Here is an 18,073-nt window from a genome sequence, read left to right as displayed (position 1 = left end):
GTGGTCACAACTCAGATACCACCCTCACAGTCTTCATACAAGAACTAAAAAGAGTAAAGATAGAAAAAAAAAAAATGATATGCCGCTATAGTGATCTGTTCAACAAAAACAATCTTTATTTGTTTTGTGTTTCAGGTGAAAGTGGGGCAGGAAAAACAGAAGCTAGTAAATACATCATGCAGTACATAGCAGCTATAACAAACCCAAGCCAGAGGGAAGAGGTTGAGAGGTAAGTCGTGCTTTCTGTTAATAGAAGTCCCAGTGTACCTTGGGATTTTGTGCCAGCCATATGTTATTATGGCAATACAGAATTATTTAAAAATATGAATGAATGAATTATATTAGTAATTTGTGTGCACTTACTTCCTAATAGACACACTCTAACTCTATACCCTAAAAAATCCTGTAAGCAGGGTTTCTGCAGATTTCAACAAGCTAAACGTAAGACATGCCCATACTGACAAAAAAGTACATACACAGTTTGCAGTAGTGGTTCAGTGGTTTCATTTTGTAGTTCTCACAGTGTGTTCAATAGCCTACACTTTTTTTTAAAAAAAAGCAAGACTGAAGTTAAATCCAACTGTATAACAGTAAATCGATTTTTAAGATCTGTCAAAATCGTATTTAAGACATTTTAAGATAATTCCGATTGGAAACCCTGTTTAAAAACCATATATCAAAGTAAACACCAGTTTTCACACTCTTAATGGCTAGTAGGCTTCTTTTTATCTCCATTAGTTAGGTTGGTTATTGAGGCTATTTTACATGAATATGAATACAGGTGTGCCTTCAGATTTTGGTTTTGCCTTTGATGTACATTATGCACAGAAAATTTGAAAACCACTGCATTAGAGTGAATTCAGATGGCTTTGTTGGCTTTCCTTGTATAAGCCTCAAGGATTTAAAAAAAATCTGAAACCTGAAAACTTACTTATTTTCTTTTGTTGTTGTGTTTCTGCTGCTGTGTTTTATTGTGCAAAATAAACAGAAACATCTCAATCCAACACAAATAACAAATTGTATCATAAGAATTTGACACTGCCATAAATCATCTAAATTTCTTGTCCTCCTGACTCCATTTCCACTTCCCTGATGGCTGTTTGTCACATGTTTCTATGATGCGATAAATCAAGTGTGAAGAATGTGCTGCTCAAATCGAACTGTGTGCTGGAGGCCTTTGGGAATGCCAAGACAAATCGCAACGACAACTCCAGCCGCTTCGGCAAGTACATGGACATCAACTTCAACTTCAACGGCGATCCCACCGGAGGACACATCAACAACTACCTGCTGGAGAAGGTGAGGGGGGGAGTGGGCAGTGATGGAGGGGCTTTGGCTGCAGACAGGAGACTTACCACAACAACAAAGGAGTTAGTTGAGACACAGTGAGCCTACCTCGGCAGGAAAGTAGAGAAAAGTTCTGCTCATTTAGTTTTTAAATTACATCTCCTCTCCTGAACATGAATGTTTCATGAGGTGATGACAAAGAGGTGTGAGGGAACAGCCATGAATAGATGTGTCTGTGAAGCTGCTGCACATTAATAAATGGCTCACCTGGGGGTACTTGATGCTGCTGTATTTATACGCTCCGTTAAACAACCGTCTGGCACCCAGAGCCGGTGTGAATGATGGTGCCATGATTCATTTTCAAAGGGCAGAATTAACCACACTGTCTCCAAGTCGTCATGTTTCTCATCAGCAGTGAAAGTGGTGCTGCTGTAGTCACATGATAGGTGATTAGTTTGAGTGTTTGTCTTGAAGAAAAAATATTGAACTTAAACTCTGTTGGAAAAAGATCTAGTGGTGATCTTTTTCTTTTTTTCTACAGAAAACTGGGTGGTCCATCCTTGACCGCATGGTGTTTTTAGACTTTTAGACATTTTGAGTGCAGCTATAGTGGAGATCTGATTCATTTTACTCCAGGTCTATACATGATGTCAGTCCCTCAAAATCAAAGAGCAAAGACTTTCTTTTTAGATGTACAATTTCTCACCAGAGTTCAGCAACCATCCAGGGAAATATATATCTTTGACACATGAAAGAGACAGATGACCCCAGTGCAGCCACATGACATGTTGCACTTCAGGTCAGAGTGTTACTTTTACTTTTCTTTTGGACTAGAAAACTCGCCTTGACCTCTTTGGAGCTCTATTATTACCTCTGCCAAGGAGGTTATCTTTTCAGTGCCATTTGTCTGTATGTCAGCAGGGTTACAGAAAAACTACTGGCCTGATTATCATGAAACATGGAGGAAGGATGAAGCATGGACCAATAAAGCCAGTAAACCCATAAAATTCTGAAGGGGATCATGCAAACTATTTTTTACTATTCTTAACATTGTGACATTGGACATTTGGACTTGGCAGAGGTCTGTGCTCATCGAGTGCCCTTCTAGTTTGTCTCGTTTTTCCTCAGAAACTCTCACACTTAAGCTGAGTGTACGCTATACGATTTTAGAAATGCTGTTTAGTACCAAATCCTACTGTACCAGTAAATTGTCTGCAGTGTAAAGCCACAGCTTGTGTTAACAAGGCAGAAACGTGCCGCCTTGATCATATGTGCCATCATGTGTGCTGAACCTTCTTAATTAAAGTGCCAGCATATGTGGACTTGCAGGTGGCTCAGAAGACCTAGACAGTATGACTTGAGAAAATGGGAGGTAGGCTAGCTATGTTCTCCTGTCCATATTTTACTTCCGCATGACGTGCCATGCTGCCATTGCAATTTCAGACCCGTTTGCCTTTTCACACAGGTGAGAAGAGCCTTAGAATGGCTGTCCAAAATTTGTGACAGGTCAGAAAATTCATCCAAACATGCAACGGATGTTTAGGAGCAGTTGGTTGGTCTTTGCCTCCCCCTATAGAAATGCTGCTGGTATTAGTATTATTACTGGTTTTTACTATTACTACCAATATTATTTATCCCAGTATACATTCAGTTTCTTCTGTAGCTAAATATGCATTCTCTTATGGTAAAGCAATTGAAAGCAATTTTTCGGAAAACTAAAGTAAAATTATAGACAATGCAGTTACAGCAAACAACACTTTGAATTTGTGTAATGTTTTAAATCATCACAGAATAATTGTGAATGAGTGTCTGTGGATAGATGTTTGGCACACTAACATAATCTGTTCTCCTGTTCAAGTCCAGGGTGGTCCAGCAGCAGGATGGAGAGAGGAACTTCCATTCATTTTACCAGGTAAACTTTACTCTAGTAGTTCCTACACAATGATATAGTCATATTGGATCTGAGCTAATTGTATGTTTGATGTGTGTTTTAACAGTTACTGCGTGGAGGCACAGATGAGATGCTGCAGACATTACATCTACAGAATGATCCCTCTGTTTATATGTATACTAAAGAGGGAGCTGCAATTACTGTGAGTTTGTCACCTTCATATTGTTTGTTGAAATGTGAAAAATTTATAGTTTTCATATTACTTTTTTAGGCAGAAATTGCAAGAAGACCTTTTCTAATACCTTTTCTAAATCCTTGTTTTTATTAAGACATCCAACAATGATCGATCAAGCCACAAAGCAGTGATGAATGCTCTGGAAGTGATTGGCTTTTCACAAGAGGAGATCAACTCAATTTATAAGATTTTGGCCTCCATTCTTCTGTTGGTAAGTTATAACATGAATTAATAAATATTGTAAATAGTTTGGACAGCTGTGGACAGGCTCAACAGCAGAATTTATTTTAGGGACTTAAAAGAAGCTCACTTAAAAGAATCAGTATTAGTTTAAATTTATGTTATATTTATTTATTTTCACTGCTTTACCTTGCTGGCAGACAGCTTCTGACAGGAAAGAGCTACTATAAAAGCCAGCTATAACTATCTCTAAACCAACCAGACTTCTATGGAACCCCCCCCCCACTAATTTTACTTGCAGAGCACAGGAGTGGTGTACTGCTGTCTTTATCTGTTAATTTATCGGTATTTGTAGGTAAAACACTGATCATGGAAAAGTACGTCATACAACCCCACATATAACCTGAACTATTCCTTTAATACAAAGAGTATTTTCTTCACCTCCTGTGTGTATTTTAGATTTTTCATCAATGTGGAGTAATCTGTTATTCTTCAGATCACCAATGCTAAAAGCATCCTATAATGAACTTTACCAGGGTAACATGCAGTTTGAGAGTGACGGTGAGAGCGTTCAGATCCAAGACCTCGAAGCTGTCAACCACATCGCCGAGCTGACAGACTCAGATCCCGAGAGTGTCAGTAAGAGCCTGCTATACCGCACTGTTGCCACCGGGGGCGGCGAGGTCATCGAGAAGGGGCACACGGAGCAGGAGGCTTGCTTTGCACGGGATGCTTTCGCCAAGGTGTTGTGTTGTTGCTTCATGGGTTTACTTAAAAAATTAACAACTTACTTCCTTTTGACAAAATAGCATATCAGGATGATTTGTCATTTTATAGCTTCCCTTGAATAAAAAAATTGTGTTGTAACTTTTACTTCATTTTCACAGTTTTTGCGCTATTTTAATCACCCTCTCTTATTTCCCTGCTGTAGGCTCTTTATGAGAGACTTTTTGGCTGGATCGTAGGCCGCATCAACAGTGTCATTGAAGTTAAAGACTACAACCCAGTGCTTCATGGGAAAAACACTGTCATTGGCGTGCTGGATATCTACGGCTTTGAGATCTTCGACAACAACAGGTTGGTGTCATCATGTTGTCCACTGTGTTTCTTTATTTAGATGGAAAGAAATGAGTCATTGTTGACGGTGTTGCTCAAGTGTTTGTTCCTCTGTTGTCGGCCAGTTTCGAACAGTTCTGCATCAACTACTGCAATGAGAAGCTGCAGCAGCTCTTCATCGAGCTCATCCTCAGACAGGAACAAGGCGAATACCAGAGAGAGGGCATCACCTGGCAACATGTGAGGAAACACACACACCAACACTGACACGCACACATAATGCAAGAGATGTTGTGTCATACAGAAGAGCACACACATTTGCAGATCAGTTGATACTCAGCTGTTCTGGATTTACAACTTAAGTGTAGCAGCTATGCAGGAAATAGTCTGATGTTCATACAGATAAGGACGTGTTGAAGTTATAGTAATGAATGGATGCATATTTTTCTTATCTTGTCATTATCACAACACAGACCTTGTTATGAGCTGTTAGATGTAAGAACTATTTTCTGACTACCAAACTACACCCGCCACCGCATCACCATGCTAGTTAGCTCATTGGTGCTAATGTTACAGCTCAGTCATTGGAATGGGCAGACACTGCTGCTGGTGTGAGTGGGCTGAACGATTTTGGAAAAAAAAAATCCATTGTGATTGACTGATATTGCAGTTGCGATATGATTTGCAAAATTAGCAGCAATGATCATTTATACAAAGTATTTTTATTTTGATGGTTATATAGTTGGTGTAGTTTCGTAGAAAGAAAATGCTAACATGCTCATTTTAAAAAGTTGCCCATAAAAAAGTTATTTGTTAGAGATAAATTTAATGCAAATGAAACACACAAAGGCAACATTAGGCACTTAAATGAAAACTCACACATCAAAAAGACACAGAAAAGCACAAGCTGACATGCAGTCAAATGATTCAGACACATCACTACATTCCCCTCAAATTTAAAAGTCATGCTGTTTGTACACAGATTGATTACTTCAACAACCAGATCATCGTGGACCTGGTGGAGCAGCCCCACAAAGGCATCATCTCTATTCTGGATGAAGCGTGTCTCACTGTTGGTAAAGTCACCGACACGGTCTGCCTGGACAGCATGGACACCAAACTGGCCCAGCACCCCCACTACACCTCCCGCAAGGTAAAAAACAGATCACAACATCACGTGCTTCATCTCTTTTTATCATATGACTCGACACAACATCTGTAAATCATATGAGCAGTACATTTGCCAATTGTAATGAAGATCCATTCCTACATTACTAGGGTGCTGGTCAACATGAAACTGAAAAAGATGTTGCAATTTAAAAGGGGATCTCTGAAGCCTTACTTGGAGGGAAGTGGTTATTTTGTTGTTGACATATCCTCCTCAGACTTCACTCTGAAAAACACAAATGAGAAAATATTTTTTTCAGCCCAGACTGGAGATAACATTTGCTTTTGTAGGATATAAATGCCAAAGTAAATGATTTTAATAAGCACTTCTGTAATTGCCCAAGATCTCAAGAATAAGTTATTTTGCACTTTTAATTATGGGCAATCAAGAAACACGCTGACAGAAAACCATGGAACCTGTTACATATGGGTTCTAGTTAATGAAGCAATTTCCTGAGAAATGACTTATGCATGATAATGTTCACTGAGCTGTCATGAATTCAGATAAAAATGACCACTGCAAATTGTGTTTTAGGGGTTGTCTGTTGTGTCACTTGGTGAAGTTGTTGTACGAGTATTTTACTAGCTGGCATTGACCACCAACAATAATGAGATTACACAATCAAAAATATGTAATATTTGAGCATTTCTTCTTAGAAAGATGTACATTTTGATTTGAATTTTGAGTTAAAGGAAAAATATGTCTTATATTTACTGTTGTAAATCATACAGGGACCACAATATGTTTGCCAAATGAGTAAGTTTGTCTTTAACAATTAATTTTGAGCGACATGTTAATGGATTCAGGCAGTCACCGAACTCCAACTCCAGAGTTCGTATTTTCAGAGCAGTGGACTTTTCTTTTCAGGGTAACAGGCCTAACGTTACATTGACAAACAACTGACAGTTACAAACAGCTTAATTTACAGTGTAGGACTCATTTTCACTTGTTTTTGTCAAATTACAATATTGCACTGATCTTGTGCTACTGCAGTGTTCCTGCAGCCTGCCTGAGCTTCAACCAATGATGGATGTGTCACAACCCTTCCACCATTCTCTCAAAACACTAAACACAAAACCAAATCTTCAAACCACATTCACAAAACCTCTGACTCTTCTGGCAAAACCAATCAGTCACCTCAAAAGCATTTTATCTGTGCTCAAAATCAAACAGTGTTTTCAGAACCTACACACATCCAGTCAGTTTATGAGTACAACTGAGCAGGCATTACACACTACATAAAAAGAAAATGCAAAACATGGTTTTTCATTTTTTGTTTTTTTTACTTATAACCACATTTTGCATTTTCAAGAAAACATATAACCATTTGATGATTCTCTGTTGCATGATGGTAAAGGAATACATGTTCTTGGGATCATGATGTAGGAATGTATTTTTCCTTTTTTGATATGTATTTCTGTTGAGTATTATTAGTATTTATCATGTTTGGATGTGCATGCTTTTGTAAACTTTTTGCAAAAAAACATCTTGACAAAAGTCTACACTTATCACTCCATTGCCACCGCCATGTTAAGAGAAACTATTCTGTTGCATTGAGTAAAGGGGGGTATGGTGGAAGAAACATTTACTGATCTACTCGTACATCCAGATTCTATTCTAGTCAGTTGGTTTAATGACATTATTAGAAAAAAGTGCAAACAACTTTGAGTTGTGTTATGATGACAGGTGTGTTGGAGTTGTGTTTAGCTCCTGCCACCTGTGTTTAACATTTTGCAACACAAGTGCATCACAGTGCAAACTGTGTTTTAGTGAGTAAGAATGCCTTTAGAGTTTTGCCAAAGAGTGAATGATTTGATAAATGGGTTTAGGGCACTGAGAATTTGGCTCAGAGAAAAGGCTTTGTTGTTTTAGCAATTGTGAAAAACCATAAATAGGATTCCAGCCTATTTAATACACCATACAACAGCGCTAACTCGCTTTTTGGACACATTTGTTTATAATTTGAAAACCTAACTTTATATTCTTGATGATCATTCACACTTGGCTTGGTGATTAATAACACATTTTATGTGGTGTAACAATTTTCGGGAACAAATAATTGTTGTTGCTTTACTTTAATATGCACTAATTTGCATAACTTGTTGTCATAACAGTCAAATGTTTTTACAGACGGAATTTTGGATATCTGTTTTTATCACTCCATAAATCAGAAAATACTGTCAACAGCCATAAAAAAAAAAATCAACCTTGTTTTTGGGCAATAAAATGTCATTTAAAATCAGCAATGCATAATACATGAACAGACAGAATTTACTGTAGATAGGAATAAATGGTGAATATATTTCGGGATCAGAGTATGAGTAAAACCTCTTGAGAGCTTTAACTGCTAGATATGACCATGAAACGTCCTCAGTTTATTACTTGAGACAGTTATTTTTTGTGTCATAAGTTTTATGAAATGTTATGTTTTAAATATGGAAATGATGCATTATCTAATGACAACTTTTGTTAAATTTAGGAGACATTTACAGACTCAAAGAGACAAAATGTAGTGAAAAAAACATCTAAATGTGTATATTGGGCATTTTCTTTCCACTAGTCTGAAAGAAGCCAAAATCTTAAAATTGATGAGAGCATAGATAAATACTTTTCCCTGTACTTTCTTGACTTAAAATGAACAAGCAAGAAAAAGGGTCCTTCATTCAGGGGTGCAGTTTTGCGTTGCAGTCAGTAGAGAGCAGAGTTTGTCCTGTTTTGCCTTTAGAGTTGTTTCAGACATAAGATGCTTTTCAAACAACAGGTGCTCCAAAATCTAACCACTATTCCCTCCTCTTAAAACTGACATCTGTGCACTGTAAATGTTTACAATATACATTTAAAAACTGTTTATTTTTTTCACTGTTGGCTCTGCACTCACAGTGTCTTTCCCCCTCATTTCCAGCTCACCCCCACAGACAAATCCATGGACTTTCAGAAACACTTCCGCATTCGCCACTATGCTGGAGACGTCACGTGAGTTGCTTACACATTTACACGCTTTGCTGCAGTCATCTGCTTCGTTATGGGCTAGACTGTGGCTGAAAAAGTGACAGGATGTTGTGCAGAGTTCATAAGTGTAAGCCAAATAATCCTATTAAAGAGAGGTCAGGTTATGACAGTGGCAGCAGTGGGTGAATTCATAGAGGCGTTCCAGTGTTGCTGTTAATGCTGTGCTCAAAGTGACAGCTTTACTGATCAGATGTTACTCTAAATTGTGGTTAATGGCATAATATTCAGGATTTTCCTAATATAGATTCATATGAAAAGTAATCCCTCTCAATCAACGTTTATGACTCTGATGGTGTCTGTATGTTTAGAGACCCTGCCCTCGGCCAAACCAGATGTTAGCTTTGCTCTGGTTCCCTCCACAAAAAGCCAACAAGATTTTTACATTTAATTTCAGATTATTGCAGAAAATAAGCTTTGTGCTCAAAATGATGTGTCATGATAATGACACATTCTATTTAGCAAGATAATCACAAAAATAATTTTTTGTTGCCCCCTAAAAAGTACTTGCTGGGTTTGGCTCCCAGCAGTTAGTGGTTAGATAAACTTACTTTAGCTTGGTTAGCCTCCGGGGCACTGAGAGCTAAACCCAGCAAGACCGCCACCTCAGTGCTGTTGTCTATTCCCTGTTGTCAAACTGGCTTCTGATGGTCTCAGAGGCTGTTTTAGTTTTCAGTCCAGGAAGAGTCACCTAAGGTACAGCTCTCCCTCCTAGCATTACATCTATCAATTGCTATAGCTACAAGGCAGGGGGGTGTAACACAGAGTGCTACTTGCTTCTGTAAATGCCAATCAAGTCCCTCTCCAGCTGCCACAGACCTTATTTCAGACATCTAACCAAAAACATGTTGAAAAAACCCACTGACTTCAAGAAGTGGACAACATAAGTGTCATCATGTAGGAAGGCTGTTTTCAGTTCTTGTTATTATGTTATGTTTAGGGTTCCCCTAGAACAGGGACCTAAAACAAGATATTCTTACACAGAACTTATAGGATTTATGCATATTGGGGCTTTTTATCTTTTATTCTTAAAATATTTTTTGTTCACATTAGTGGTTTGGTAGAGATCAAACATTTTGTTCAGTTTACTTCTCCATCACTGCTCCACTTCCTTGAAGTGTTCACTGGATTTAAACCTCACAGTGGCCAGATGAGGCCCCCGGCCAGTAGTCACCCGTCATGGCTTTGGTTCCAGAAGATCCCCACCGCTCACGTGTACTGGCCTCAATCTAGACAGGGGAAGGACATTAATATGTCAAGGGAACACGAAAGGAGGAGGAGGAGGAGGAGGAGGAGGAGGAGGGGGGCAGTGAGGGATGCAGCCAGCTGATGAGACAATTTTGGCTCAGTGAGATGTAGCACGAGCAGTAATCAAAGGAGAAGTGGAGTAGGGTTTATTGAGGTTCTTTGACTTGGGGAAATCCAGACTAACACGATGTAAACATACTGAAACACAGCGGCAATTTCATTTATCTCTAAAGCACAAGATAGCTCACTGCACTGTGTTTTTTCTGCCCAACTGCCCTCCCTGTGTCAGTGCTCAATGGTGGAGAGAGTATTCAGATATTTTACTTAAAGGTCCAGTGTGCAAGATTTAGGATTTTAGGATTGACGTTGGTAGAAATGGAATAATATTCATGAGTGTGTTTTTTTTAGTGTATAATCATCTAAAATTAAGAATTGTATTTTCGTTACCTGAGCCTTTTATATCTACAGAGGGCCCTCCTCCATGAGGGCCGCCATGTGCACCACCATATTTCTACAGTAGCTCAGAATAGAACCAAACACTGGCTCTTGATAAAATAACTATATACATATTTTTGGTTTTTAAATCACCATAGGTTCTACACACTAGGAATGGAAGGGGTAGGCGAGTTGGTTGCGCTCTGTAATCTCACTGGTAGATGCAACTAAATCCTAAACACTGGTCCTTCAAGTACAAATACCACACTGGTTAAATACACCACAATAAGTAAAAGTCCTGCATAGAAACTTTTAGTTTTACCAGGAATATACTTCATGTAGTAGGTTCAGTTATGGACTCAAAAATGCAGACATACAGGAGAGAATGAATGAAAAGATAACTTTAATGAGCTTACTGGAGAAAGGCAAGGATAATTAAAATGACAAAAAATTGGCTCATCTCAACAGTCCAACAAAGAGAAATCAGAACAAGAGTCCAAAAACCACAAAGAAAAATCCAGAATGAAAATAGGAACACTGGGGAGTAGACACAGACAACCTGACAACTGAAAGAAGAAACTGACAATATACACAAAGGGAGCAGGTGAACCTCATTAGAAATCAAAAGAGCGGGAAAACAGGCAGGAAGTCAAGTCAACAGAAACCAGGAAGGCAAAAACTACAAAATAAAACAGGAAATTACCAACAAAATCCCCCAAACCATAACAGTTCAAGTATCATAGGTAAAAAATTAAAAATGTCACAGTGAATGTTATGCTATTATATATTATTACATTTTTACTTATGCATTAATGTGTAAGCAGCATTTGACGGTTGAAACTAGTTTACAGAGTGTTTTAACTAATGAATATTTTCATTATTTTCTTTTCTTGATCAATCCATTAATTGTTGGGTTTGTATGATGTCAGAAATGCTCATAATTACCTATAATATCTTTAAATGTATTCTTCAATTTCTATGTATTTAGTGACAATTTAATGTTATATAGAAGAATAGAAGTCTTAAAACACACACAGCAGTCAAAGCAGCTGTAGAGCAGTAACTCATGTATTTTGTGACATATAATGATTGATTTTGTTAACTGAGTCTGGTTGCTTTAAAGACAGTGATATTTGTCTCATATAAGAACAATTTCCCTTTGGAAAACGCTGTCTGATGACAAGGTAAAGTGGAGAAAAAATTCTTAATATAGCATACACTTAAAGTGATATAGATTTCTTGGCTGAAATACGTTTTGCTGCTGACCCTGTCCACAGCAGTACATTGCTTAGCTTGCTACACTAGTGCTCCTGCTGTTTCTCCAAACTGGGAGCTTGACTATCAATTAGTACCTCATGCAACACCACCTCAAAACATCAGAACTATACCCTTACTAACTTAGTTACCTTCCACCGCTGCCAGCGTTAACATGACGGGCTGGATAAGAGCATGTGCGACAGACCTGGAGTGGTAATGACAGATGGCTGTCCCTGTCCCTGCATGTCCCCGTCACCCTGCCTTAGCTCGTCTCAGGGCCACGTCTGGGTCGCTCCAGCTGAGCTGTCACCCCTCGTCTATTGCTTCCTGGTGGCACTGGCCCCCCCATCATCCCCTGTCACATCCGAGTCTATCCTTACTCTGGCTAAATATACCCTCTCCCCCTCTCTCCACTCTCACTGAACCATCGCTGTCACAAGCTTTGACCTACTTCGCTCCCTCCTCCTCCTCCTCTTCCTTCTTCTCTTTCCTCATCCTGCTTCCTCCTTCTCTCCACCTTCTCTGCTGCAACTCTCACCTGGCTCTCATTGCCATCCACATTTTAATTCCCTGCAGTATTCCAGCCTGCAAATGCAGCACTTTGAGCAGCCGTAAGATAGAACATATCCCCTCTATGCATAACTTTATATCGCAAGAAACATCACATCTTTGTCACCTGCATGCTCCCTCTAACCTTGTACAATGCAGCCCTCTCCTTGCTCCAGCCTTGACCTTCATACTTAAATATACTTTTCTCTAAATCATCCTTGTGTCTCTGGAGAGCCTCTCTCTCTGCATGTCCTCTCTAGTCTGTCCTCTCCCAGCACTCTCCTGTCCTGTCCTATCCTGTCCTTGTAAATGACTGCTGTGGCTTGTTGTTGTGTGTCCTGACTGCTCTCTCTCTTTTCCTTTCACACTCTGTCTCTCTGCGGCGAGCTTCCTGGGATGTGGTCAGGTGGTTTTCAGCGCCTGTGAGCCAAGGGGACACATCTGTCATGGCCAGGCTCTGCTTCTTTGCCTCCAGATGTGACAGCCGAGGACACAGTCACAAACACGGCCACACAGACAACATGTGACACACTGTGTGTGTGTTTGTGGTTTTGTTTGTGTGTGTTTGTTAGAGAGGGAGGGATGCAGAGAGAATATATAGAAGAAGTACATTTATTAAAGTACTGTCCTTAATTACAGTTTTGAGGTACTTGTACTATCTTGAGTATTTCTTATACTTCTTTTCCACTACGTTTAAGAGGAAAATATTATAACTGATTAGTCAATTATCAAAATAATTGGCAATTAATTTAATAGTCGACAACTAATCAGCAGCACAGCTGCCAAAGCTGCCGTTGTCCCAACACTCTGAATTGTTTGCTTCCAAGCTTATCAGTTATTTTTATTTCAGTCTGACAGTTCACGTTTAAGAATGTTTATTGCAGCAGCAGAACATAATTAAAGTTTGGTGTCTAGGCTCTGACTTCATCACTCCTCGCAGATGATGTTTACAAAGAGATATTGAGGAGTGATGAACATGTATCTTGGACCCCCTGTCAGAGCCTGCAGGTAGATGCTGGGGTGATGGTGGGGCTGAATGAACAGACAGTGACGCTGTTGCAAGGTAGCAATGACATTGACAGGCAGAGGGAGACATGAGAGGTTTTAGCAGTTTAAATAGACCGCCAGATAGGAAGGTGCGTTTGGTATGTACTACACAGTGTGAGGCATGCACATGTGATTGCAGTGCAGCTCAAGTGGACTGGCTGAACTAGCTTGCAGGCGTCGCTACATTAGTGCCAGCATAATTTCTGACTGTCACGCATTGCAAAACAATGATGTCAAACTCATGCATCTACGCTGCTGGAAACTTGCAGCAAAAAGGAGTCATGGAGAGAAAGAAGCAGTCCAAAGCCTGGCTTCATTTAATGAAAAAGTTTAATGTCTGTGAAATGATCATTTAAAGTAAGATAGGAACACCAGCAATATGCTGAACATCTTTCTACGCAACATGAGCTTTCAGGAGTGCCATGTATTTGACACAGTACACACAAGTGCTACTTCTTCCCAACCGAGCAGGAATGGATTCCAAATTTAACAGCAGTTAAACAGTGGTGCTTTTGCACACCTGAGTCACATGCAGACATTTTTTCTTCTCTCTTTCTACACTGTGTTTAAACTTAGATAATGAAACAGTTGCATTGCTACTGAAACCCTGTGTAGACCTGCTTTTCCCACCCCACAAAATTGATCTGGAACCAATAAGGGAATCAATAAAGAACTGGACCAATAAGCAGAAGTGATATTGCAGTTTTACCAAAAAAATCTCATCAATTCACTCACAGGTGCGGTGTAGTACCTTTACTTTTGACATTTTAAATGCATTTAACTGATAGTAATAAGTAATAAGAACAAAGTATGATTTTTGGATGCATTTTTAAGCAGAACTATGCAAGTGAGTGAGAATGGAGAGGGAGAGGTTTATTTGAGGCAACACTTACACTACAGCAGGCTCTTACCCCGGAGCTGGACGGCTTATGTAACTGTGCCTTACAGTGTGCCCGTGACCTCCCACTGATGCTTCACCAAAAACCAACTGAGCAGTTTGAAAAAAAAGCAGACAGATTAGTTTGTAGACAGTTCTGTTTTTGTTTTTTTTTCCTCTATAAAATGTGAGCCATGGGGAGAATTTGACCATGTTCCTAATTTGTAAATCGTCTAAGCGGCATGACTGTTGTTCTAATCCTCCAGCCTGAGGACTGTGAATCATTTGGAACAGGGACTGGAGTCTGTTAACGGGTAATGATAGTGACCCCTTTAGTGGCTGTTGGAACTGTTACTTTCTGTCTGACTTCATTGTGATTTTAACATGTTGACTCTTTTCCTGACACACCACTTCACTCTTACAGCTCTTCAGTGGGACCTCCCTCCTTCTCTTGAACTACTTTTGGTCAATTACTCTTGATTACTCTCATTTTCTCTCTCTACATTCATTGCAGATATTCTGTCGAGGGGTTTTTGGACAAAAACAAGGACATGCTGTACCAGGATTTCAAGCGTCTCATGTACAACAGGTGCCAAACACACTCTTCACTGCCAGTCAACAGTTCAATAATTGGGTTAAGTGTTTAACACTCATTCTTGAAAAATTGGGACAAATCATGTCCTAGCAAAAAGTCTTTTAAAATTCTTAATACCAACACTCTAATTACATTTTTTTTGGTGAATTTTTTGTTAATTTCTAAAATTGCTCTGTGCCAAAAGCACCCTTGTCCCAGACAAGAATTCACTGTTTCAAACAATTTAAAAATCACAGATTTTTTAATGACTTTTCTCAACTTGAGGAAAGTTTATAAATATTAACCTCCATGGATCAAAAAAATTAATCACAGCAAGAGTCATAACTGAGCTTGTTTGCAGTTTGATGAATTTTTCGCCTTAAGTGCCACGATACTATCAGTGGCCTGGGGAGGAATTGGAGGCAAGCCTGAGTGGCAATGCCCTATCTAGGTTTATATGTTGCGTCTCTGCAGTTACTGTGTTCTACTAAGCTAGTTAGCTTCACAGGAGTCGAATGCCTCATTAAGTTAAGTGAAGTAACTGAATTGCCAAGATGTTGTTTCATCAATATAAAGATGTTCAAATTACGAAAACTAGATAGCTGTCTGACTAGCTAGCTAACATGTAGCTCTCTAGTTAGCGCCACTTAGTTATTCTGCTAAATTAGTTAACTTTAGCAGCAGCAGTTCTTGTATCATCTTATACTCTCTACTGTAACCAAATTGAAAATCATGTCTTCAAAATGCTGATTTTCAACTTACAGAACTTAAAATTAGTTTTATCTTAAACCAAAGCTAGATGGCTGTCTCACCAGCTAGCTAACATGCGATATAGCTCTCTTGTTAGATCCACATTTAGTTACTGAATTCTGCTAAGACAGTTAGAATAGATTTCTGTCAACTCCATCAGATTTTTACAAAAACATGATTTAATCAGGCATAAAATGGTTCTATACCCTGAGGACCCCCTGTCTCACTTCCTTCTGACATTTTGTCAACTGTCAAATTTAATAAACACCTTAATCACTAGGAGGTTGGCCTGCTACAAGATTTAAAATAGGCAAGAGTTTGATCTTTTAAATGTATTTTTCTAGCATAATTTGAGTAAAATCATACCCCCAAAAGTATGTTTTTGTCCCAGTTCTCAAAAATGAGTGACAAATGAGTTATTTTCTTCACCCTGATTGCACACCGATCCTCTTTAAGCCCAGTTAATGATGCCCTTTCTTTGCTCTTTGCCCCCTTTTCTTGATCATTCCTCTCTCTTGTAGTGCCAACCCAGTCCTGAAGGAGATGTGGCCAGATGGTCATCTGAGCATCACAGAAGTCACCAAGCGACCTCTGACCGCCGCCACTCTCTTCAAGAACTCCATTGTGGCCTTGGTGGATAAACTGGCCTGCAAGGTCAGTGGTTTCAGTTTAAGGTTGACTTCCTGTTCCTTCCCCTTTAACCCCAGGGGGAAGCTGTGAATGGCATAGTTTTTAGGCTTATTAAAGAGGCCTACTTTTCTGGTAAGTATAAATTGAAGACAAGCAGCCTAGGTTTTTCTATTTATTTGACAACTGTGTAACCAATATAAAGATTGTAAAACCTTCATTTTGTACTGTTTTCGGCTGGAGATTGGAGATACACTCTGTATTTAGACTATCAAATTAATGCTTTGTTATATGTGATTTAAAGGTAGCTTGACCATGCTATTTGAGATCGCGGTTACTGTGTTTTGCTAAGTTAGTTAGCTTCACAAGAGTCTGACGCCTTATTTTGTTGTGTTGAACTACTGTCTCTGAATTGCCAAGATCTTGTTTCATCAAAATATAGGTTATATTTTCAAATTAAAGAAAACTGAATTTAGCTGTAACTTCCGGTAGATAGCTGTGTCACCCGCTTAGTAATATTTAATATAGGGTAGCGCTCTAGTTAGCTCCACAGTTAGCTCCACAGTTAGCTACTGCTATGTTTGTTAATGTAATGAATTCAGCTTTTTTTCTTCTACATCTCATGCCTCAAGTAGTTAAGTAAAATAAGTTCTGTAACTAAACTGAAAATCATTTCATCAAAAGGCAGGTTTTCAAATCGTAGAAAACTTAAATTTAGTTTTATCTTTAGCTAAAGATAGATCTGTCTCAGCTAAGCTGAGCTAGCTAAAATTTGATGTAGCTTCTTTGGTTTACCTAGCTAGATAGCTAGTCAGAGTTTAGCCGTGTTTTTTTGTCTGTCGTAACTGGCTTTAGCTACTGTCTCATTTTGTTATGTGACAAAGTTATCAAGAATTCATCAAAGGGGATATATTTGATTACAGAAAAGAGCTAGGGAAAAAAAAATCATTTTATATGAGTTTTAGGTCAGCCATGGCAATCTTACCAGCTTGCTTACACTTGATATAGCTGTTTTGCTTTAGCTGTTACTGTGGTTTGGTTTGATTTTAAGCTCTGTTTTGTAGTTTGTGCTAGTTTTGAATTTATACAGCATAATATTTTTGTATCAGAATAAAAGATTAAAAAAAGATGAAAGTAAGTCACTGCAAGGCAAGAAGCATGAATAGAAAATCGACAATAACAATACAAAAAAAATTAAAAAACAATAAATGACGATATGATTGTTGAAAGATAAAAAAGATAATATGGTAAGACAGATGTCTGAATGTTACAGTCAGATTTGACTGAATATGTAGTTTTCTGTATTTGTAGGGCAGAATTGACGTCAAATGAAAATCAGTGGAGGCTTGATTATGTGATCATATTTTCATGTCGGAGTTGGTGTTTAGTGCCAACATAGATTTTTTCCCCAAGTTTATACTGCTGTCACCATCAGGACAGGCGGATGCGGCACCAGTTTGGGCTGCTCTGGTCCCTGTAAAGCCTGAATGACTCACAGGCTATTCTGAGGCTGCCAATGTGTCTGTGCGATGTCTCTATCAGGAGGCGGGTTCATCCTCCTGAATGACAAAACATGGAGAGAGAAGGAGAACGCAGCCGTCCAACATATATGCATAGAAATGTGCTCTTTTTGGTGTCACAGAGTAACAGTTTTTGAAGGGTGCTTGTCGTCTTCCTGTCTGACTGCGTGTGGAGTTGGGAGGGTAGTGTTGGAGAGGTGGTGGTCAACCGCAAAATGTGCTGCTCACCTCTCCTGGCCTCATCTCACTGACTGAAGTCTGACATTTCCTGCTGTTATTTTGGGATGGCCTGCTGTCGGGCCGATGTAACATCTCGTCTCGGTGTGGCTGAGGTAAAATGAAAGGAAACTCCCTTGGCAGATGTTT

At 39.1% G+C, this 18,073-nt stretch overlaps 1 protein-coding gene across 1 annotated transcript in view; it reads left to right on the top strand.

Moving 5' to 3' along the window:
• The window catches only part of myo1g (myosin IG), a 66,326-nt gene that overhangs the window by 8,921 nt on the left and 39,332 nt on the right, over window positions 1–18,073 (top strand). Inside the window, exons 3-14 of the mRNA XM_084738815.1 lie at window positions 136–229; window positions 1,134–1,299; window positions 3,146–3,199; window positions 3,285–3,380; window positions 3,508–3,624; window positions 4,130–4,336; window positions 4,525–4,670; window positions 4,775–4,889; window positions 5,632–5,802; window positions 8,720–8,790; window positions 14,751–14,825; window positions 16,082–16,214. Of these exons, the coding sequence (XP_084594941.1) occupies window positions 136–229; window positions 1,134–1,299; window positions 3,146–3,199; window positions 3,285–3,380; window positions 3,508–3,624; window positions 4,130–4,336; window positions 4,525–4,670; window positions 4,775–4,889; window positions 5,632–5,802; window positions 8,720–8,790; window positions 14,751–14,825; window positions 16,082–16,214 (1,445 nt within the window). The remainder of the gene's footprint in view (window positions 1–135; window positions 230–1,133; window positions 1,300–3,145; window positions 3,200–3,284; window positions 3,381–3,507; window positions 3,625–4,129; window positions 4,337–4,524; window positions 4,671–4,774; window positions 4,890–5,631; window positions 5,803–8,719; window positions 8,791–14,750; window positions 14,826–16,081; window positions 16,215–18,073) is intronic.

The sequence above is a fragment of the Lutjanus erythropterus genome, chromosome 16 (genome assembly GCF_056507025.1).
Source record: "Lutjanus erythropterus isolate fLutEry1 chromosome 16, fLutEry1.hap2, whole genome shotgun sequence".
Classification (NCBI taxonomy): domain Eukaryota; kingdom Metazoa; phylum Chordata; class Actinopteri; order Lutjaniformes; family Lutjanidae; genus Lutjanus; species Lutjanus erythropterus.
The sequence above is the reverse complement of the archived record's forward strand: the minus strand, read 5'-3'. Positions and strand labels throughout refer to the sequence as shown.